The sequence below is a fragment of the Protopterus annectens genome, chromosome 4.part1 (genome assembly GCF_019279795.1).
Source record: "Protopterus annectens isolate FY-2018-M chromosome 4.part1, PAN1.0, whole genome shotgun sequence".
NCBI lineage: Eukaryota > Metazoa > Chordata > Ceratodontiformes > Protopteridae > Protopterus > Protopterus annectens.
Genome location: NC_056734.1, coordinates 383,733,714 through 383,758,942, shown reverse-complemented (window position 1 = coordinate 383,758,942; position 25,229 = coordinate 383,733,714). Strand labels below are relative to the sequence as shown.

The 25,229-nt window shown below is 41.1% G+C and overlaps 1 protein-coding gene across 1 annotated transcript in view; it reads right to left on the bottom strand.

The window, feature by feature from the left end:
• The window catches only part of LOC122800874 (protein phosphatase 1 regulatory subunit 15B-like), a 68,007-nt gene extending 49,965 nt beyond the window's left edge, over positions 1–18,042 (bottom strand). The window contains exon 1 of the mRNA XM_044070203.1: positions 15,610–18,042. Coding sequence (XP_043926138.1) covers positions 15,610–17,523 — 1,914 coding nt within the window. The 5' untranslated portion in view covers positions 17,524–18,042. The remainder of the gene's footprint in view (positions 1–15,609) is intronic.
• Positions 18,043–25,229: the final 7,187 nt, after the last annotated feature.

Here is a 25,229-nt window from a genome sequence, read left to right as displayed (position 1 = left end):
ATGTGCACTTGAAGTTTATTCCTAGACTACCAAGAAAGGCGTATCACACCTGCCTACTTAATCCACGGTCATCATGGTAACTTACTAAGTCATAGCTGAAGCAGAAATCACATTATGCTGATAAGTTTGCTGTCATTAAATGAGTCACACATATGGCTTTCTTTACACCCTTTTACAATATGACTTGGGCGTTTAAGAAATGAGAGACTATCATTTCCCAAAGGAGAATCATTAAAAGCAGCTGGTTACATCAGCTGGCCCCGGTACACAGGTTTCATCCGTTTACATCAGGCTGTACTACACCTCTGGGTACTATTACCAGGTCTTGCTAAAAGCATCTTCACTATTGCAACAGCTACATTATTTAAAATAATAGCAATTAAAAAAACATTGTCCAATTAACTGCAAATTTATTTGATGTGCCCCCTCATCTTAAATGTTTTGGTTTATAACCACACTATAGTTACATTTCTGAAAAAGTCAGTAAGTAACAATGTTGTTATTTGTTTTAGTGGAGAGTAGGACAATGCTGTCAAATTGGCAGCTTAAGACATTACTGTTACTTCAAGTCAAGTTTTACCACTGTTGATGTGCAGTGATCATGGGGTTATAAAGGTTAATTTGTTGCTACATAATTCTGTCAACTGAATTCTAAACCAATGCACAGAAGGTCAACTACAGATTATACAGAAGCAAAGCAGTCACTATGTAAAACTAACTGGAGTGAGGTGTTCAGAGGAAAAACTGCAGATGGAATGTGGAAAGTGAAATTGTTTGAATGCAAAAAAAAAAAAATGCTTAACAGACCAGGATCTAGGCATACAACATTATGGGAATATATTTCCATAAGAACAAGATACAGATTAAGTTGAGAGACAAAAACTATAAGAAATGGAAGAGAGGTCGAACTACAACTTTGAAAACTGAAATAAGCTGGACAAACAGATTAAGCATAGTGTGAAACAAGACCATGAAAAATTTGAAGAAAATTTATATAAAGATATTGAGCACAACAGGAACCTTTGTATAGATACATAAGATGTGGAAGAAATAAAGACATACAGATCAATAAACTGTGTGCAGATTCTAAAATGTATTCTCAGACACTATAGATATAATTTACAAAATCTTACGCAAAACAGTTTGGCTCTACAAAAGGGGTGATAAGTTGTCCTAGTGACATCCAGGTAACCTCAGACACTGGAATCAAATTAGATTATATTAATAAGAACTGTGCAAACTGGATCCAAACAAAGCACAGGGAGGAGACGGAATTAGTAACAATGACCAGAGAACACTTTAGCAAGAACTTATGGTACCATTATTCACAAGGTCATACAAATATGGAGAGATTCCTTAAGATTGGAGATTTGCACTTATTAAACCTGTCTTTAAGGGAAAGGAGAGTAGGACAATACAGACCGTTAAAGTCTCCTTTCATGTTGTGGAAAAATAATGGAGAAGGTAATATTGGATAAGTTATTGTCAGAAGTGGATAGGTTGAGCCTCTAAACCATATATCAGCATGCATATGTTGAAAACAGCTCTTTTACCACCTGTAATATGATGTTCTATAACAATATAGCAGCTAGTGCTGTGATGTAATTTATATAGATTGAACTTCAGCATTTGACAGAATCACATACAAAACACTGACCAATAAATTAGAACAACTAGCACTGATGTACTCTTGATAAGATGGATAGCTGCATGGCTTACAAATAGGACAAGGAAAGCATCATACAGCAACTGGACAGGTGAAATTCTTGGTTACAGTCAGGGTGTCCCACACGGCTATATCCTTGGCCCTTACTTGTTTAGACTGTATCTTTCTGACTTGAAACTGAGGTGTTCTGCAGTCTATATGCAGATGACCTGAAATGGGGTAAACAGATTACATGTGTTAGAGATAAAGTATTTCTGCAAAATAACGAATAAATGAACCATTTAGGCAGAGGAGAATAATATGCTAATACATACATCAAAAACTAAGCATATGAGATTTGGGAGACAAATTGAAAGGTGAATATTTAATAAAGTACACAGTGACTGAAACTGTAGACTCATAATATAAGGACCTGGGTATATGGGTAGATCCAGCTATGAGTTTTTCTAATCATATCAACCAACTGGTGAATGATAGTCATAGAACTATGGGTTGTATAAAAAAATTTATAAAGTCTAGGAAATCTAAAATGATGAAGTCATTGTTTGTTAGTTACATTAGACCCAAACTTGAGTATGGAATAACAATATGGAAACTCTATAAGAAAACAAGCATGAGTAAACTGGAAAGGGTACTGCGGAAATATACCAAGGGCATCCATGGATGTGAAAATTTAAGACTAAAATATATGAATTTGTGCAGTGTCTCCTATAGATATCTAAGAGGATATCTTATTCAGGTATATAGGGTATTTAGAGACAACTACCTCTGGAAATGCTTGGGGTTATCAAAAATTACTATAGAATAATCAGACAACCTATGGAGAAGATTCTATACATCAAAGATTGAAATAATACTAATTTCATGAACTTTAATCATATTTTGACTTAGGAATGGGATCAACTCCTGTCATGGTATTAGAAAACCAAAAGGCTTGGAGAAATTAAAAAAAGAAAAACAAAAAAGATTCTATAGGAATGAGCAGTGTACTAATCTGTTCATTGACAGGAGTAGCTGATGCATGGAACAGACTACCAAATTACATTAAAGGAAGCACTAGTTTAGATATTTTTAAGAACAGCCTAGACACTTATTATAGGAACAAGTATTCTGGTATATTGGCAAGCTAGAAGGGCATTAATGCCCATGCTTAAAATATTAGTATGTATGACACTGCATGAACAGCAGCAGCAGATGCAGTGGTATGAAACTGTGCGTTATTCTTGATAAATGTATTACCTCAGCCAATTTCATAGCATCACAAAATAGTAGGCTTATCAACCCAATGGACATTTTCAAGACTAGCCACTCTTCCCAATAAAATCTTGATATTTACTGATTCCCAAAAGGGTTTGTGGAAGTATGCATACTTGAGAATGAGTGGCCAAGTATTTACAAGCTGTCTTTCTCTAATAGAAAAATATATGCCAGATCAGTTTCCCATTCAATGATTCAAGTTTTGCTTAAATAAGTGCAAAGATTAACTCTGATTCATATGGATGGGAAGTCTGATCCAGAGAGAGGGGAAGCCTCTGACAGACATAACCTGTCTTTCCAGCATGTCCTATTTATTTTGCAAACAAGGTTTGGATTCCTAGATCAGACATTGCTGATGCTGTTTGTTTTATGGATATGCAACAGGTCCATTAGGGTTAGGCAGGAGGATGCTTTGCAGGCCATGCATAGGGTCACTTCTCAGCAGCCAGTAAAAGACCAAATACAAGGACAACAGTTTGAGGCAGTATGGATAGGACTTGTTTTACACACCAAAAATTATTTCTGTGAGGAATCTTTGTGGATGCTGTAGTCCAGGAAGAACTGTCTTAGGGTGCTGAGCAAGTTTGGCTAGGTACATAATGAAGGAGGCACTGTACTTAATTGGTTGGCTTTATGAAAGCATAGTATGAAGGAGCAATGACATGTTTGAATCTGGATGCTATATCCCTGCTTATAAGTTTTGCATCATAGTGAGATTTCCTCACTACAGCAGACACATGATCAAATCAAATCACTGTCTAGAAGGCGTTTCCAAATCCTGACTACACAGTCTACTCTTAGGGTGTTATTGTCAATGTATTAGTTTGCTGGATGGCAGCATTTTTGAAAGAGTATGATGCATTTTTAGCATTGAATATTAGGCCATGACTCTGGCACCAGATATTAGTCAGTATCAGACCACCTTGGAGGATCTTTGTGTCTTGGGGAGTTTCGATGACTGCACCCCAATTTGAAATCATCTGCAAACTTGGTCATCCAAGGGTCATTGATGTTAGCCTTGACCTCAGAGGAATAGATGCCAAACAGGAGCAGCTCCAATATTGAGCCCTGATGCATCCCACTAGTAACCAACCTTTCTATGGAGATAGACTCCTATTTTAACATACTGGGTCCTGTCTGTAAGCCAGTTAGCTATTCAGCAGTGATATAGGGGCTTATACTAGTTTATTGATCTTTTCTACAATGCCCGAGTGGGGTTGTGCGTCAAAAGCCCTGGCCACTTCGAAGTAGGCAGTATGCACCATTCTGCCCTTGTCCATTGCTTAGGTGGCCTTCTCGAACAAGTCCATCAGGGCAAGTAGGCAAGACATGCCCTTGACAAATCCAAACTAATTTGGGTCCAATGTTTCTAGGTTACCTATGCAGCAAATTAGGATACCCATGATTACTCGTCTCCACAGCTTTGCATATCAGGCTAGTCAAGCTTAATGGTTGATAATTCCCTTGGTCCTTGGAAGATCTGTCCTTGTGCAGTGGGATAACCATTGCAGTCATCCATTTGCTTGGCAAAAGGCCTGTTTGCAGGCCGTGGTTAAACAGTGATTCTAGTGGGCCTGATGGTTCCTGTTTCAAGCTACTAAGGAGGCATCCTAGATTATCATCAAGACCTAGTGATGTAGTTTTCTTGGCCTTGCAGAATGCCTTGAGTACATGCTCTCTAGTGATAGGAAATACTCACATCCATAACTGGAACAGAGGGGCATCAGGCGGGAGAGGGGTAAAACTGAGTGAAACTAATTAGCAAAGACGTTTGCTACATCTTTTGCCTCCATACATGTGGCAACATTTACAATTCATCTGGTACACTGCTGTGTACTGCCTTTGAGGTTAGTTACTGGCACAGCTGAAGAAAGCTGTGCGATTCTCACTGTCTTGGTCTGGGGGGCTAATCTTACCTCAATTTTTGCTTTGGCAGATTTCATTACTCCATCAGAGTTGCTTGTTTAGGTTGATTAGGGATTTTTTTTTTACCTTGCTGGCATCAAACCTCCTAATTTTTGCCACAAATGTCTTCCTTTTGCTGTACAGTCCACTGATAATGGGATTCCAACAGGGCAGCTTGTTTCTTAAGTTGATCCTGCACTTAATATGGGGGTTACACCTGTCTATGGAGCAGTTAATACACCTATACAAGGTTTCTGAGAATAAAACTACACAGACAGCAGTGTTCTCCAGGTTGGGGCAAGGGCTTGAAATTTTGCCAGGGTGTCACCTAACAGTGGGAAGTATGCCCTAGAATAATTCCCCAAAGTTCCAGGGTTAACATGTGTCCCTGGTTTTTACCTTTACTTCAAAAAGGAGGTAGCTTTATGGCCTGACCTATCCAGAAAGGACATTACACTGGGGAGGGGTGTGCAATGTTCTACCATGTGTGTCTGTGAACCACATCAAGGATGTTTGCTCCTCTAGTAGGCATACAGACCAACTGGTCCAAGATGTTTGCATTTACAAAGTCCAAGAATCTCTGAGCCTAAAATGTTAGTGGTCATGTAGGACTCCCAGTTTGCACCGGGATAATTAAAGTCGCCCATGAGTATGGTGTTGTTGAACCTGGAAGTTAATTGGGATTTAAGGCATTGCAGAAAGTACACGTGCATGCTTTGTCTCCAACAGATTCAAGTATGTATTATGGCTTTCCTGGGTCATGGGGGGACCTATAGCTTGCAAGGTTATGAAAAGAGACTAAGGAGTTTGGAGAAGCTCAAGCGTATCACTCTGATAAACCAATCTCGAGGTATATTTGTTTCTAATGGAAAGAGAGACACTTCTATCTTTTGTCCCTTTCTGTGCAGTAGCTGGTCTAGATGCATGGAAGGCAATGTAGCACTGCACTTCCAGGGTTCTCTCCGCAGCTTTAAATGACGTCTCATTAACTGCTCAGATGTCTACACTCTCCAGGGTAAGAAGAACTTGTAGGGAATGTAGTTTCTTCCTAGCAAAGAGCAGCGACACCTTTAAATATTCCTGGACTGGTTTAGCTATGTCAGAAAGTCCACCATGGAAATGGTTTTAGCCAATATTTGAACCACCAGAAGGAACAGGTTCAGGCATTCCCTGGCATAGGCAGTGTGGTCTGTCGATCATATCTTTCCAGGCTGACAAATAAGTACCACACACACGCAATACCTAAACCGATAAAATCAGTTATTTTCTGTTCATATTATGGCATCGTCTTTGGAGATGGTAGAATGCTGCTTAATGCTAGGCTCATACTGTGAGACACACAGCCCGAGAGTTCTGTCATGTCCCTGTTCATATAGTCCAGTGAGGCACATCTTGGGTCATTTACACCCACATGGACTATGACTGAGGCACACTTGTACTTGTGGTTCAACAACCCAAGTATGTGCATGACATACAGCAGACAGGGGCTCTCTCCTTACTCAGCCTGGTGAGTGGGACATAGGTCTCACTCACAGTGGCATCTCCCATGACCAAAATGCTGGGTTGTGCAGTGGAGTGCCTTATGCGTCTACAAGCTAGACACTTTGTGAAGTGGCTGTGTATGTCAAATTCAGTGTCAACTGTGTAGAATCTTCTTGTGGTTGAAGAGGACACTTTTTATTTGTGTGATCTTAGGGAGGTCTTTAGTCTTTATGGAAATTATATTTGAGTCTCAGCATATGTGGATCTATGTATCTGGTCCATACTATATGAGGCGAGTGTAGTGTGTGCTTGTGTGTTACTGACATGTTAGCGGATATAAATACTTGCATAAAAGAGCCTTGCCTCCAGTGACATTATGTAACTACACCTCTCTCACATTGTATGAGTAAGATTTCTGGCAGAGTTGCCATGTCCACATCTAGCAATCTGTAGCCTAAACTTTTCTAAATAGCATTTCCACAGCCTGGGGCCTTTAACAAAGGATGTTGCAGCTCACGCATGGTTATAAATGAGGTGAACTGATGCAGTGCATTGTGGGATCATGACTGGTGTTTAGCAGCCTGGGACAGTTTGGAATGCCAGGTAGACCCAATGCATACCAACTTCATCTTATGTCATAGAAGGCAGACCAAAATTCCAATCAAACACAAGTGATTAAAGAAGAATCAGACACAGTCCAGCTTGAAGACTGTCAGAGGATTTAGAGAATTGTCAGCCCAATTTTTCAAGATACCACAGCACTACAGTCATGCTATTGGGGGATACAGAGATCTCCAGCAAGAAATCCAGGTACATTTCACCCTTTGCAAGCTTCTGAATTGGTCAACCACAAAATTTTGATTAGCAATCTAAACTCCAGAGGTGGACTATGCAGTACATTCCTAATTTGGTTCAAACATACTTGCAGAATAGAATTTGAGAAAACAGTCGTTGTCAAATTGTCAAACACTAATTTTCATTTTTACTACCCTGCATACAGATTTTTAAAGGACCTTAAACTTGATACGATGTAAGCACTTCCAAAATAATGGTGACCAGCATGTACGATTCCCTTTATGATTTGTGTTTAGAGAACTATCCGATTTGAATGGGATGGCAGTAACACTTCTTGTTCGGACCACTGCTCTGTTCACTTCATTTTAACAAGTAAGATGCATTTCTACATAAACACGACTTTATCCATGTCTTCAATACATAATATAGGGTATCCTAAATTTCCTCTCGTTTTCAGGCAGTATACACATTTTATTCGTATTTCATCCATTTTTAACTAGGTCAAGTCCACTAAGAACACAGCCTCTTTTCATTGGTGACACAGGAATGCTCAGTGACAGAGTTTCTCAGTCCCATTCTGCAAGCAAGCAGACACTGAGGGAGTCAAGAGCTACAGAACGATTAACACTTCACAGCCTTAATAATTTGTGCTAAATTCATTACAAACAGTTTTTTTCTTCCTGATCCCTTTCAAAAAGCTGCCATGTCATTTTGCCCCTCCCTTCTCTGACCTTTTAAACTGCCTAATACAACTAAACATATCTAGCTCTACTTACTTTATGAGATGAGCCATTTTTTCTATAAGCTCACACTCTGCAAACATGTTATTTTCTTTCTGACACAGCTTTTTATATACATGTGTGTGTATATATATATATATATATATATATATATATATATATACATATACACACACACACACACATATTATTAACAGGATCATTAGCCAGCAGAGGCAATACCTGAAAAAGCTACAAATGTTTCATCTACCTTTACTGTTATAAACACAATGAAATGATGTGTACTTTTCTTGCAAGTACAGATACTTGAAGATAAACCCATTAAATAATGTTAATGACAATCCTGTATTCTCTTCTTTGTGAAGCACAGGTACTAACACAATCTTCTCCTTACCTTTATTTTACTAGCCCGCCACCTGTGACAATGTTATCCTGCTCTTTCTGCTTTTAAAATTAGACTACCACTCCACATAGTTATAACACATTACACAACGACCCTCCCAATGAAATGATGTGTACTTTTCTTGCAAGTACAGATACTTGAAGATAAACCCATTAAATAATGTTAATGACAATCCTGTATTCTCTTCTTTGTGAAGCACAGGTACTAACACAATCTTCTCCTTACCTTTATTTTACTAGCCCGCCACCTGTGACAATGTTATCCTGCTCTTTCTGCTTTTAAAATTAGACTACCACTCCACATAGTTATAACACATTACACAACGACCCTCCCATTGATATTCCAAAACGTGCATGCTGATTGGTCAGCATGCATGCTGTAAATCAGACTTATATTAATGGAAAAAGGTCCGGTCACCCAGACTTTTTCCATTAGTAGAAGTCTTTTTTTTTTTCTTACAGCAACAGAGAAAGCAAGATCTCTGTTGCTTTTTTACAAAGTGTCTCGCTATGATAAAGGAGTTTAACATAGCGAGACAGCTTTAAAAAAAAAAGCAGAGAAAGGAAGATCTCCGTTGCTTTTTTTAAAGCTGTCTCGCTATGTTAAACTCCTTTAACATAGCGAGACACTTTCTAAAAAGCAATGGAGATCTTGCTTTCGCCATTGCTTCCACCCACAGCTCTGATGTACTGCATACACAGTACATCAGAAATGCCGCAGAATACTGGACAGCTGCGGAAGGGCAGCAAGGAGGCATTATACAGTGCCATTATTTAAGAAAATTAAGTATTTTTTTCTTAAATAATGTCACTGTATAAACAGCAATAACCCACGCCTGGGTGTGAGTAATGCTGGATTTACCCACAGTTAATCTTTGTTTGGCCACTCGGGCTTCACCCTCGTGACCAAACCACACCAACTGTGGGTAAATCCAGCATTACCCACACCCAAGCGTGGGTTATTGCTTAAATATCCCATCTTTAGAACTTCTACATAGCCTACTTTCTGACACCATCCCACCTTTTGTCAGCTGGACTCAATGCATGATGCAGCCTATCCTTTTATGCCCATAATGTCCTTCCCAATTACTCTGCAACAATAGCCTGAGGTGAGGTGGGATTCCATGCACTCAAAGAAATCTAGAAAGTTTGGTTTCAATAAAGTAGAAGCTAAAAAGTTTAATTGTAAGTACAAATATCTGAAGCTCTAACAACTGGGCATTACTGACTTAATGAAAGTGAAAGACTACATGTACTCAGTGATGTCTTCATCAGCCTCATGAATATTTATCAGGTATATGGCACATTAGCGCAAGGGGATACTACAATTAAATAATGTAAAAAAAACAGCACTTTTAACTGCAAGTACTACAATGCAATATTGCCTTTTTTCTTCTAATATGGATAACTGCAAACTATGGGTTAGGGATAACTGTAAACTGACTTACTACAGAAATAAAGTTACAAGGGTCAGCTTCCAGTGATTTCTCCTGTCCACCTGGTGAATCTGGTCATACTGGGTCAATGCAGCAATTACCTCATGTACACAGACAACCCTCTCCTCCTACCACCCAACACTATAACCTGTGATAGATGCACTTACATGGCCAAACTGGAAGCAAAGCTCTCTCCACCCAAGATTGTGCTAGACAGTCAAGAGGAGATAGTTAACACCTGCACTACACTACACCTCAAGCAACACATGGCCCTTCTAAACCCACACCATCAACACCAACACATAGCAACACTAAATCCATATATGCGGGGGCCCTTAACTGTAACCTGTCCAAGCAACAAGGACCCTGGAATCAGAAACGCAAACAAACACCAATCATAACCAAAGTGTCACATAGCTCACACCACCAGTGTGCCACCCAGCAACAGCCACTTAGGCAAAACAACGTACCCAACACTTTAGTCATAGGTGACTCTATAGTCGGGCACACTGATGTCCCACTCACCAGGCTGAACAAGGAGAAAATTACAGTCAGCTGCCTGTCGGGTGCCAGGATCTGCCACATAACGCATGCAATGCACTCAAGTCACTCCACAAGTACAAATATGACTGTCATTGTTCATGTTGGAGTGAATGACATAAGACGTACCTCCCTGGACTACATGAAGAGACATGGAAGAGATCTTGGATCATATGGCCCAGGCAGGTATGACCCTAGCCCTGAGTAGCATCCTGCCTTCACATAGAATGATACCACAATACAAGGACAAAATGATTGACTTCAACAATTGGCTAAGCTTCTGGTGTCATTCAAAGGGGATCCAGTATCTGTCTGCCTGGGATGACCTGATCGACAGACCATGATGCTTTGCCAGAGATGGTCTGCACCTGTCGCTCCTGGGATTCAGGCTACTGGCTAATGCTCTTGCCACCCTTATAGTGCCTTTTTAAGGCAAAGTTCAAAGGACAAAACCACCACCATAACAGGTACAAGCATGCAAAATCTGAAAGCAATGCTACTCATTGCTAGAAGTCTAAACCTCAAAATGCACTCCCTCAAGGCACTCCTAAAAATGGAGAACATTGATATCTGTGCAGTAACTGAGACCTGGTTCAAGGCTCCAGAGAGCAGCCCTGCAATACCAGGCTACAACTCTTACCACACTTTTCGGCCATCAAACCAGGACTGAAACACTAAAGGTGGAGGAGTGTCCATATTCACCAAGGACATTCACACCACCAGGCTAGTTGCCCAACAAAATGCATCTGAAATTCTCCAAGTGCAGCTAACACTAGGCAAGACTGCAATCCAAATTGTAGCTTGCTACGGATCCCCCACCATGCCCAAAGATTCTCACTACACCTTTCTAAATATACTAGAAAATATTAAGATACAACCAAACACCCTAATACTGGGTGATTTCAACTACCCTGCCATTAACTGGGAAAACTCGTGTATCAACACCTTTGCCCAACGGTTCTTGGAATTCATATATTCCAATGCCCTGGATCAACTAATTCATAGTTCCACCAGGGGCTCCAATATCACAGACCTGGTCATTACCAATATAGGAAATCAATGCTCCACACCTATGGTCACCCCCTTGTTGGTCAGGTCTGACCATAAGCTAATCACCCTTAACATCCACATCCCACCCCCCCAGTAAGGAAACCTCCATAAATAACTTCTCCAAAACCGACTTCATGCTACTCAAGTCAGAAGTGACAAACTTCATGACACCCATGCAGACAGGAACTAAAAGTTTGACTACAGAGTCCTACACTAAGGCACTGTACGAGGACATCCACTCATGCATGAATTGTGCCATCTCAAATAGAATCAAGATGTCCAAAAAAGGAGGCCAATCTGGTGGTCCCCTGACATAAACAAACTTTACAACAAAAGGAAGAAACTGTTGCAGAAAAGAGGAAAATCCCAGGATGCAAAAAACTTCCTTACCAGATTCAGTAAGAAGCTGAGAGCCCTCATAAAATCCTTCAAAGCTAGTTAAGAAAATAAAATTGACACAGATTCCAAAGACAACCACAAGGCATTCTATAACTATGTCAAGAATCTAAATGGCAATGCTCAGATCTGGTCTGAGCTACAACAGAATGGCATTAAATATACTGATCCCTAGGATACTGCCAATATCCTGGCAGATCAATTCAGTGCCAACTTCACCCCGGAAATGGCCCTTCTCAATACCGGAAAATTGCCAAATTCTGGTAATAATGGCCACACAGGTAAAAAACACACTCTCCAAAGCTAAGAATACAACATCCATGGGACTAGGTAACATCCCAGGCTGTGTACTACATGAACTACAAAATGAACTGGCACCTCACCTAAGTGTCATGTTTAATCATACCCTCAACCTCAGGCTTCGTGCCCACCGAGTGGCGCACCGCTACAGTTAACCCACTCCACAAGGGGGGGGATCCACCTTGGATCCCGGGAATTACCGCCCCATCAGTCTGACAAGCCTGATCTGCAAGGCCATGGAACGTATTATCATGGAACTTATAAACAAAGACATTGGCAACCTTCAAACACTGGACCCCACCCAGTTTGGGCTCGTGAAGGGCCGATCTTGTCTCCTGAACCTGAATGACTTCTTTGAATCTGCCTCCAGAACTGTGGACGAGGGCAAGGCGATCCACACAGCCTATCTGGACCTCGCCAAGGCCTGTGACACCATCCACCACTCTTGAATCATAGATAAACTTACTAAGTTGGGCATTAATCCCTATGTCACTCGATGGGTTGCAGTAGCAGACTCCAAATCCAGCTCCAGACAAGTAGAGTACCTCAGGGTTCAGTCCCGGAACCGCTCTTGTTCGGCATTAACTTCTCTGAAGTACAGGACAACACTAAGGGACTCTGCTAACAAAGTTCGCAGATGACTGCAAACTGGGAGCCACTATTGAATCCCCAAATCATGTGGATACTCTACAAAAGGGCCTTACAGAAACAGATGCTTAGTGCTAGAGCCATGGGCTCAAGCTCAATGCCAAGAAATGTATAGTTATCCCCTTTGGGAAAAAACATGTACCCGTGAATTACCACATAGATGGCAGTATACTAAACACAGAAAGTGTGATAAGAGACTTAGGGGCACTGGTGGACAGTGGTCTCACCTTCGATAACCACATCGCCACAACAGTCAGGAAATCCTTCTATGTGGCACACCTCATCACTAAGTGCTTTTCACCCAGAAAAAAAGGAGGTCATCGTCCCACTGTACTCATCCCTCATTAGACCCATTATAGAATACAACGCCCCATTTGTTATGTACCTCTCAAGACATCTGCAACAACTGGAAAGGCCGCAGAAATACCTCACTAAAAGAATCACAGGCCAAAAGTAGATGTCCTACGCTGCTTCTTCTTTTGGCTGCTCCCGTTAGGGGTCGCCACAGCAGCAGATGTCCTACGCTGACCGCCTTAAACTCCAGCTATACTCTGTCACATATCGTCTACTCAGAGACGATCTCTGGTTAACATAAAAGAGAAGGAAATTCACCCCGGGGATCAAGTCAGTCGCCCCGCTAGACAGGGGTCCAGGGAAGTAAATTATGTGGGAAGAAATAGCCAGGGAATTGTTACGGATAGGCTTGTATAGGCCCTAGGGCCGATAGCCTAGTACCAACCTATGAACAATTCTGGTCAGTGAAGACACATTAAAAGTTTTCCTCCTCTGGCAGAATTGTAGCATTTAATTCATTTAGCTCTGGAGCCTGTCAGTCTCAGGAGCATTCAGAAATCACTTGTACAGGGGTGATTTCAATATCTGTCAGTCAATCAACTACCAACGTATGCATGACATCACTGTGAAATCTATATGACAATCATGCATAATTTGCATAAATTACGGCCATTTGTCATGTCAATCACACTCACCATGCCCACTTCTACACAGTCTGACCGGGGATGGGTATTGTTCTACAATATCATACACCCACTTATTTTACATTTTGTTTACCAGGAAAGTCAGAATGGGCAAGAAGCCCGTTTTTAGCAAATGCCCGGGGAGAAAAGCTCCACTAACAATACATCTAAGAACACTTACAGCAATAGTCAATTACTTATTTTTCCACTGTTAGTTATGGTCAAGGAATAAAAAAAAAAAAAAAAATGTAGATGCAGTAATAAGGACAATTATATAGTGGAACAAAGATTCAGCACAACATGTCAGCGTGAGAGGTCAATAAACACTATATACAATATTATATGATATGCAGAATATTTTTACAGTAAAATGTAGCATTATTACTATCCTAATAGAAGATGTGTTTCACCAAACAGTCCATTTTGGGAGTACTTCATAGTAAAGTAGTAATACCTGGGCTAAATATAAGAGGGAAAGAAAAAATAGAAAGTAGAGAAAGAAGGCAGTCAGTGGATTAGGAGTGGAATAGTGTGGACTAGAAGGTGCAGAGACAAAGTATTGAAAGGTTGTCCTGGTGTAGTGCAAGAGCATAGGCAGCTGTTTGTTAGGTGTTCACCAAGAAGTGACGTAAATTAAAACTGGAAGTATTAGCGATGTTTCGAACGTGCTGGTGAATGAAATTCCATTTTCTGGACATCTTGTTAGAGAGAGAATGCCCAAAGCTACTGTTAACCTTAGTGACTTTTAGGAGTTTGTCCGAAGATCTCAGTATTATTCTAGTGTTGTTGTATTCCTGAATTATGTTTTTGAGTGCAGGGCAGTTACTGGGTTTATGAATTAAGGGGTGGGGAACAGTTAGTTGGTTCAGGGATAACAGATTAGGTAGTTCGATCCAGTTTAGTCTGCAAAGGGCAGAGCAGTGGTGAGATCTTTAGGGAAGACTAGTAGCAAGTTTTGCTGTTTTATTGTAACAGGATTACTTTGGGCAATATTGTAGTTGAGGGCCTCACCAAATGCGCAGTAGCAAGCCCCTCCAAAACCCACCCCGATATGTCATTCACGAATATGCATTCCCTCCAAATGTACTACCGAAGAAAAAGTGCACTGACATTGTAATATGACAGTAAATATAACAGTAAACTGTTTACCAACATCTGTAATTGACAAGTTTTATTGCACTAATAATATATACTATAATCAGCAAAGAAACGAAATTGGCAAAACACATGTCATCAGGCTTTTTACTGTGTAGCATTATAGCTCTCTTTGTCAGAGTCGAAATGCGATGGTTCACTGTCCCAATTAATGTCCAAACGGATTATTTTTTGGTGCAGGTGTGACAGCAAACTCTTCCTCAGTATCACTGGCAGGACCTTTTACTAAGAACAGCTTTCCTGGGTGATACTGTATTAACCGTTTGTGTACATTTAATATTTTCATATCATGTATGCACGAACAAATTCAAAACGCAGACCGGGTTGTCACTCAATTTGTGACATGCCCACTTCTGCGCAAAACGAACTGGTGAGGCCCTCAACTACAATATTGCCTTACTTTGTTCGTGTAAGATTTTTGGAGGATAGTGAAAATAGGCGACATATACAGAAGGGTGGAGAACATGTGGGTCCTGGCTATAGCGTGCCCAGTGTTGTTAGTAAGGTATGGCTTACATCTATGAAGTGTTCCAAGCTATTTCAGAACCAGCCTGATTATTCTATGCGACTCTGTTAATGTCACACTTCGATTCTCAGCTAGAGCGTCTTCTGTGTGGAGGCATACGTGAATGGGGCGTGCCTTCGTTGAAGGTTGTGCGTCAGGGCTGGTAACCCGGTACGTAAAAATCCACTACCAATCATTAGCGGCCCGGAGTTCTGCTGTGGCGACCCCTAACCGGGAAAAGCCAAAAGACACAAACAAACAAACTCTGTTAATGTCACACTACAGGTGTTAAAAGTTTAAAAACAAAAACATATTTCCCTATAACTTAAAATACTTTAACATATTGAAAACATACCTTTTTTTGTTTTACTGCTTTCACGGTCACTTCATCAGTTACACTCTCATCTTTAAAGGCATTGGGAGACCCATTACTTAAGCAATCTACTTCCTTAGAGGCAGAAGCTACACTGGACTCTGTATGTAGGGGTAAGATATTTCCAATCATTTCCACTGCGAGCTTTCCCTGACATCTGTTGCTACCAGTGTGGAGCTTAGCTTTAAAATTAAAAGGATTATAGGGATCCTGAGAATTATTAAATGTATTCCAAAGTTTCAGGTTTTCAGAGTCATCTGTACTACTACCTTCCCAGGCATCATCTTCATCATCAGAACTTGCACTGATGCTATCTGAAAGCCTTTCAGAGTCTGCAGAATTTGTGTCAGCCTTTTCTGTAAGAGTCTTGGGTACCTTTTCACTACCATTGTCACTTCTGTTATTTTGACCTGTCTGAATTTTGGCTGTGAAATGGAAAAGATCATATGGATCTGTGTTGTTTGTGAAAGAATTCCATAACTTCAAAACAGTTGAGTCCGCACTACTACAATCTGAATCAGAATATGTTCCTTCACTGTCAAAACCATCATCCTCCTCACTGTCTGAATAATCTTCACTACAATCACCATCATCATCACTATCACTATCTTCACTGCTGTTGCACAAATTGTAGCCTAAAATGTCTGCAATTAGTTTATTTTGGCACACAGGTTTAGGTGAAAATGAAATCACTTCGGCAGCAAGCACCAGCTCCTGCTCATTTTCCTCTAACTCTGCTCCCTCAGAAGTCAGGTCAGGTTCCAACAGCAGTACATGATCACTTTCATCTTTCTTCAGGACAGGAAATTCTTCAAGTTTTTGTTGTAAATTGTCAGAAACGTTTAAGTCCGATTTCAATTCCAATGCCACAGCTGTTAGCTCAGCAGGCACATCCACAGGTGACCCACAAGATTGTTTTACTCCATCAAACTGAGCTTTAGAAAGCTCAGAAGCAAAAACCTTGAGCTGTTCCTCCTCGAGGCTGGAATAGCCGTTGTCCTGATCGGGTGTTAGGCTGCCTAGATCTGGCACACCTGGCTGCAAAAGGCTAAACTCCCTCTCTACCTGCTGGAATTCTGAAGGGGACCAACTGAATAGAGGCTGAGGACTATATTCCCAAGAATTGGATCCTGCAAAATCTACTTTTGGAGAGGGCGGTTCGGGCGGATGTGTGCAATGACTGAAATCTGAACTGGAACCAGCGCCAACAGACTCACGCTGTGTACTCACACCACCATTACCTTGCAATGAAAAGTTAGTTCCCCATCTGGGAACCACATTCAGGAAAGAATGCGCACCACCATAAACACAAGCCAGTACATTCACATCAGGAACCTGGTCTGCAGGACATCCATGAAAAAAAGTCTGTTTCAAGCAACAGATTGGCAAATGTTGGGACAATCTGCAATTTTGCAACAAGCCACCGCCTGGACCTTGATTGCATGACATCTGCACAGTGCACTCTTTCACTGTATTGAAACAATCTGTCACAAAATCTCGCTCTCCCAGTTCAACACCCGGACTGCTATGGGAGCTGAAATCTCTGCACCCAAGTGCTTCAAATGACTGAGGTGTCTCCCACGCTGGGAGGAATGATCCACTTTGCACTGTAAAACTACATGTCAGATTCTGAAGTAGTGCTTGTGGATCTCCGGGCACCGAGGTCTCTAGGAAGCTTGGCTGAAATGTCACATTTGACTTCCTCGTCTTTAAGTTTGGACTAGGGTCGCCATTCAGCAGGGAATGCAGAAAATTCGAATTTGGCCGCAAAGCTTGTGACAGAATCTTGGACAGAGAGTTTTCCTGGTTTGTGGCACCCGTAGAGGACATTCCCAGCCCGGCCTCTCCTCGGCGGCAACCAGAACCTCTTCCATCAAGGAAGTGACCTCGGTTCATTATATTAAAGACAGTTGGATTGCGGCAACCGCCTTTCTTATCGCATCGGTCTTGTCACCCAGTAGCAAGTAACACAATTACGAAATCTGAAAAACTCAAAATTATATTTTTTAAATACAAATCCTTCTGAAGAAGCCATTCTGTCAATACAGTGACACTGTCCGTTGCCCAGCGAGCGGTACTGAGTTCCGCAAGTCGGCGCGGCGTGGCCGGAAATGACGCTTCATGAGCGGTTGCATCAGCTTGAATCCAATTGTAAATACCTGGTTCACTATGAAAATCAGCGAAATAGGTTCTTGCGTTAGTTCACTCAATAGGTAATAGTATTATGCAGGTGTGTTTCTTGAAATAAATTGCAAACGTAGTGCTAAGTTTTCCTGTCTAAGTTACTAGAATATGGATTTCGTCTTTTTACCCTAATTTTATTTCTGTCATGTAGTGGAGTACCGAGAAAGTCCCGCGGTAGTGGTGCTGCGGTAGCATTACCGCCTCACAGCAAGACGTTGTCCCGTTCGATTCTCAGTTAGAGCGTCTTCCGTGTGGAGGCATGCGTGAATGAGCGTGCCTTCGTTGAAGGTTGTGCGTCAGGGCTGGTAACTCGGCATCCATTACCAAACATTACCGGACCGGAGTTCCGTTGTGGCGACCCCTAACCGGGATAAGCCGAAAGACACAACAAAAAAAAGTGGAGTACCGGGGAGAAAATAAAAAATGCACACGTATATACTAGTAGTGGTTACGACTGATATTCCGTCTCGGTAAAAACATGATCAGCAATCCAGTCCAAATGGAAACCAGGTGGGCTGAGCTGTTGGTTACTTTGGTTTAAGGTGCATTTAATAGCGGCCTAAACCATTAGCAGAAAGCAGACCACAACCCTGTCAACAGGAGAAGACAGCCTGAACCATTCATCGTAACTAGCTTCTCTGTCACGTTAAGATAGCCAGTGCAAACAAAGGTCCAGTCATATCTCGCACATACAACCACAGTGGACATTAAGAATTTGCTGTTGACTGCTCTGGTTTTGGTGCACTTAAAAGCAACCTAAACTATTCGCGGTAAACAGCTCACAATCCAGACCAAAAGGAAGCCAGCTGGGTTGGGGCTGTTGGCCACTCTGGTTTTCATGCCATAGGATCATAGAAGATTACTAGGCTAATGGCCCTGGGGCCCTTGCAAGCCTTGCCAAGAGATTATCTCCAGAAAAGAAACCACAATTAGCACCTGTCGCCCTTGTCAATGAGGGACACCGGTGGAAACCTTGGGAAAATTTGTGGTTGCCCATCCACTCATCAAGGTTGTGCTTGAAGAGGGTCAGCAACGTACTTTGATTGACGTGTATGGGGAGTCTATTCCAGAGATGGGGCAGCCGCTGGGAGACAAACCTGTCTCTCCAGCAGGTTTTGTTAATGTCACATATTAGATTTAAGTCTTTCGATTGAGTACTACGTGAGGAGTTAGACTTACAGATATGGAGCATCTCTAGTAGAGCAGGGTCTGAGATTGCCTTGTAGATGAGACACAGGTCACCTCTGAGCAATCTGTACAATACAGAGTAGAGTGATAGTGATTTGAGAAAGAAAAGCAAGTGCACTGATGCAAACCAATGAACTCTTCACAATGGGAATCCACAAAATCTTCAACGTTGTGTGAATAAATTACTTTATTATATGACAAAATCAACGAACTGCACGAACAGAAGACAAGTATAAATCAAGCGCTTTCACCCGTACTATGACAGGCTTTTTCAAGATGAACCACAAGTGTAACGGGTTTGCTTATATCACAGCTTCAATTAAAAAATTAAACCATTAAGAAACCATTAATAGGTTTTAAATTTAAAGTGCTACGTGCTTTAAACCTTATTTTAAAAACCGAAGTACTTAACATGTTCAATATAATGAAAGAAACATATAAACATTTAATTCTCAAATCTAACATACATATTGTGTGTTGTTAGATAAATAGAACTAACAAGAGCCATCATATTCAAAGCTATTAAAAAATATGTATATAAAAGTTAAAATACTTAGCATAATGGACTGCTCGCCTTGAAATGAATTTTGGTGAACATGATTACTATCATAGCGAATCAAACCTTTTTTGCATTTGACAACTAGTGCTGAATAATGTAGATGGCAGTGATAGTATTTAAAAAATTCAAAATAGCATATTTACATACAACAATACCTTTCATTATTACAGAGAACTTATGTTATTGCTATATTGTATTATAATTGATTTTGGCCACTGGGGTTGCTATTTATGTGTATCCAGTGAACTATAAAATAGTTTGATGTAAAATATTTTATATCAAACATCACAAAAAGTAAATATAAATTACGAAAAATTAGTCATTAATTTGTTAAATATATTGTGATCATATTAATAAACTATAAAATTTTGTATTAAATAATGTTGAGTGGTGTTAAGGTTGTTGAAATAAACAACATGTAAATGTGGGGAACATAGAAGTATATGATGAAGGAATAATAGACAGTAAATAGTAAATGTGCAAACATTTGCTTAAAAATAAATGTTATAAAAATAGAATCTAAGAATTCATTACAGTAAAAGCTGGACCACAGTATTTAAAACCTTTCCTTAGTACCAAAAAGTAAAATAATTTAAACCACAATTAGTCAACATTTTGATTAGTGTAATCATGTTGTTTGACAATGTTGTCTATACAAAACTAGAAACAAGGGGTAATGAAAAATGAAAAGTTATATGTGAGCTTTGGTTATGTCAAAAAGAGTAATAAAATTATAGTTTTGCCCGTCTTAGTTTCAAAAGACTGGTGATGCTAATGGCCTCATTCAAACCCGGAGGTTTTGCTGCATTTAGTCTTAACTGCCAGTTTAACTCTTTGAATTCTATTGCTCTTCCCAATATTGTTCTAGTGATATAGAATCATGTTCACCAAAATTCATTTCAAGGCGAGCAGTCCATTATGCTAAGTATTTTAACTTTTATATACATATTTTTTAATAGCTTTGAATACGATGGCTCTTGTTAGTTCTATTTATCTAACAACATGTACAATATGTACGTTAGATTTGAGAATTAAATGTTTATATGTTTCTTTCATTATATTGAACAACATGTTAAGTACTTCGGTTTTTAAAATAAGGTTTAAAGCACGTAGCACTTTAAATTTAAAACCTATTAATGGTTTCTTAATGGTTTATTTTTTTAATTGAAGCTGTGATATAAGCAAACCCGTTACGCTTGTGGTTCATCTTGAAAAAGCCTGTCATAGTACGGGTGAAAGCGCTTGATTTATACTTGTCTTCTGTTCATGCAGTTCGTTGATTTTGTCATATAATAAAGTAATTTATTCACACAACGTTGAAGATTTTGTGGATTCCCGTTGTGAAGAGTTCATTGGTTTGCATCAGTGCACTTGCTTTTCTTTCTTGGACTTTTTGGGACTAAGTTCGTTTTACAGTTTTTTTTGATAGTGATTTGAGCCTGTCCACATAGGACAGATGTTGGAGGCCATGGATTCTCTTTGCGAGGTATTTCTGTGGCCTTTCCGGTTGGTGCAGGTGTTTGGACCGGTACATACCAAATGGGGCGTTGTACTCAATTATTGGCCTAATGAGGGAGGAGTACAGAGAGGTAATAACCTCCTTTTTTTCTGGATGCAATCCCTTTGCTTATGAGATGAACCAAGTAAAAGGCTTTTATGACCACTGCCTCTACACAATGGTCAAATGTTTAATTCTTGTCAACTTGTGTACCCAGGTCTCTCACCACAGGTTGTGTGCTTAGGGGGTTGCTGCTAATGTGGTAATCAATAGGGGTTGTGTTTTTGCCAAATTTTATTTATTTATTTTATTTTATTTTACATTTGTTAACCGGGGGTGTCTGACTGAGCCGAAAAGGCCCTTTTTCAGCAGAGGCCCGGGGAGAAAAGCTCCACAAAGAAAAATTACAGAAACATTTAGTTATTTAGACATGACCAGTATACACACAAATTACAGGAGACATGTTTTTACAGTGGTATGCTGCACATAAACAGTTACAGTGGAGAGAACAAACAAAAAAATATTAATTTTAAAAATAAAGGTAATTAATAGATTTGTGGTGTATATTGGAGGCCATGGATTCTCTTTGTGAGGTATTTCTGTGGCCTTTCCGGTTGGTGCAGGTGTTTGGAGCTGTACATACCAAATGGGGCGTTGTACTCAATTATTGGCCTAATGAGGGAGGAGTACAGAGAGGTAATAACCTCCTTTTTTTCTGGATGCCATATGGATGGTCATATCATGCGTTCCGGCCCCAAAACCCGGACCACACCACAAAAGGAGGGGGTGTATCCATATTCATCAAGGATACCCACACCTCCAGGTTGGTGGCAACGCACGAAGCATCGGAAACCATCCGGGTACAATTAACCATAGGCAAAACTGCTCTACAATTTGTAGCATGCTACAGGCCACCCTCTCAAACTCAGGAACCCCACACAGCCTTCCTGAAGACACTGGAGGGTATAAATGTATCTCCAAATACCATTATATTGGGTGACTTCAACTACCCGAATATAGACTGGGAACATTACTCAAGCCCCAACTTTCTAGCCCAAAGGTTCCTGGAGTTCATAAATTCAAATGCCATGGAACAACTAGTCACCGTTCCCACAAGAGGAGAAAATAAACTAGATCTCATCATCACAAACATGGGGACAAAATGCTCCACACCGGAAGTATATCCCTCATTGGTGAGATCAGATCACAAACTTATCTCACTGGAAATCCACATCCCCCCCCACCCCAAACAAAAAAGACCACAGTGAAGAACTTCTCTAAAGCAAACTTCACACTACTCAAGACTGGTGTGGTATCCTTCAAGGCCCCCGAGCCAGTGGAAACCACAAACCAAGCTGCGGAAGCCCTTACAAATGCCTTCTACGAACACCTCCAGGACTGCATGGATCAGGCAATCCCTAATAAAACCAAGACTCTTTCCACCAGGGGCAAGCGTCCAGTCTGGTGGACCCCGGCCATAAACAAACTTTACAATAAGAGGAGAAAGCTGTTACATGATAGAGCAAAATCCATAAAAGAGAAGACACCCTTGATCATTATTAGTAAAAAAATACGAGCACTCATAAACTCATCCAAGGCCAACTTTGAGAGAAAAATTGCAATAGATTCAAAAGACAATCATAAGGCCTTCTTCGGCTATGTTAGAAACCTGGGTGGGAACTCCCAGATATGCGCGGAATTAGTCCAAAATGATACAAAAATCACTGAACCCACAGACATTGCCAACATACTGGCAGACAGGTTCAGTGCAAACTTCACCCCCCTCTCCCCCCCAAAAGGAGAGATAACTATCCCAGCGGAGTGTAGCCTCCCAGACATCTCAAATGCGCAGGTGAAAGCTGCTCTCTCTAAAGATAAAAACACAGCATCAATGGGACTGGATGGTGTCCCCGGCTGTGTGCTACACGAACTCAACGAGGAACTAAACCCGCATATAAGGCAGCTGTTTAATCTTAGCCTTACCACAGGATACGTGCCCAAGGAGTGGCGTACGGCAACTGTGGTCCCACTCCACAAAGGCGGTGCCTCTACGGACCCTGGTAATTACCGCCCCATAAGCTTAACAAGCCTGGTCTGCAAAGCTATGGAGAGGATCATAATGGAACTCATAAACAAAGACATAGGGGACTTGCAGACATTGGACCCATCCCAGTTTGGCTTTGTCAAGGGCAGATCATGCCTTTTGAACTTGGTCGACTTCTTCGAAACAGTCACCAAGGCCATTGATGAGGGAAAGGCAGTCCATACAGCCTACCTTGACCTTGCAAAAGCTTTCGACACAATACCCCACTTGGGTATTATAGAGAAACTTACCAGCTTAAATGTAAACCCATATGTCACAAGATGGGTTGCAAACTGGCTAAAGGACAGAACCCACAGGGTTAGAGTTGCTGGCGCCATGTCAGACTCCAAGCCGGTCACAAGTGGTGTCCCACAGGGCTCAGTCCTTGGCCCCCTGTTGTTCGGCATCTACTTCTCAGAAGTACAGGCAAACATAGGAGGACTATGGCTGACAAAGTTTGCAGATGACTGCAAACTGGGCGCCATAGTGGAAAGTACATCGGACACAGATATCCTTCAGAGGGGTCTCATGGAAACTGAAAACTGGTGCCAGAGCCATGGCCTGAAGTTAAATGCCAAAAAATGTATAGTCATACCCTTCGGGAAAAACAAGGTAACCCCAAGCTACCATATAGGTGGCAATCCATTAAGCACAGAAGAGGTTATCAGGGACCTGGGGACCCAGGTTGACAGTGGCCTTTCTTTTGACACTCACATTGCTAAAGTGGTTAGAAAGACCTTCTACATTGCCCACCTGATCATGAAGGGATTCACATCCAGATCAAGTGAGTGAGGTCATTGTTCCCCTGTACTCTTCACTTATCAGACCAATGATCGAGTACAATGCCCCATTCGGGATGTATCTCACCCGACACCTGCAGCAATTGGAGAGACCCCAAAAGTTCCTCACCAAAAGGATAAAGGGACTCCAAAATCTGTCATATGCTGCCAGACTGAAGAAACTCCAGCTCTATTCAGTCGCATACCGCCTGCTCAGAGGTGACCTGTGCCTGACATACAAGGCCATGTCCAACCCGGAATTAATGGACATGCTCCACCTCAAAAAATCCAAATCTACCAGATCCACTAGAGCAAGCGACTTAAACCTTAGCACGGATATAAATAGGACATGCTGGAGGGGTAGATTTGTCACCCAGAGACTCCCTATGCTGTGGAATAAAATCCCGGTCCATGTGAGGCAGAGCACCTCGCTGGCTCTGTTCAAGAGAAATCTTGACCGGTGGATGGGAGATCATAGGTTTACCCCGGGAATCACCTCTGTGTCATTGCTGGACAGAGGCACAACAAACTAATGGGCACAGTATTTTTTAACATAAGGGGTGGCGTAAGCCACAAAACTTTGGGCTAGGCTTATAAATGCCTTAGGGCAGATAGCCTAGTATAAACCTATGAACCTATGAACCTATAGCTGAAATTTGGAACATAGGTAGAATACATACATAGTACACAGGTACAGTACATACACTGTAGATTAGCCAGTGTTTGTGAGTAAGATTGAAAACTATTATCAAGTGCTCTAGATTTTGCATGTATGTATGTGTTATCTGCTTTCACTAGCCTGGGGAGCAGTCATGGCACTGTCAACTTTCCTTGAGATGTTGCCTGATGAGGTCTTTAAAGGAGGCTTTGGATGATGTGTTTTGAATGCTTGTAGGGACAGAGTTCCATTTTTTAGCCACTGAACTACTACTATATAGTGCATCTCCAAAGCTATTGTAGCTGTTGGTGACTTCTAGTAGTAGTTTGCTTGATGATCTAAGAGGCCTTTTGGCTGAGTGATGTTGTACTAGGTTTTTGAGGGCAGGACACTTATTGGGGAGGTAATAGATAGAATGACAGAGGCAGAGCTGATTGTAGGTTAGGAGGTTGGGCAGTTCAAGCCAGTGGAGCTGTCTCAAAGCAGTACAGTGATGAGTTCTGTATGAGCAATTTGCAGCAAAGCCGGCAATTCTGTTATAGCAGGCTTCCATTTTGCTTAGTTCAGTTTTGTTGAGATTAGTCAGAATGGGAGATGCATAGAGTAGGGTGGCTAGAAGTTGGGAGCGAGCAATGGCTGATCTTGTGTTGTTG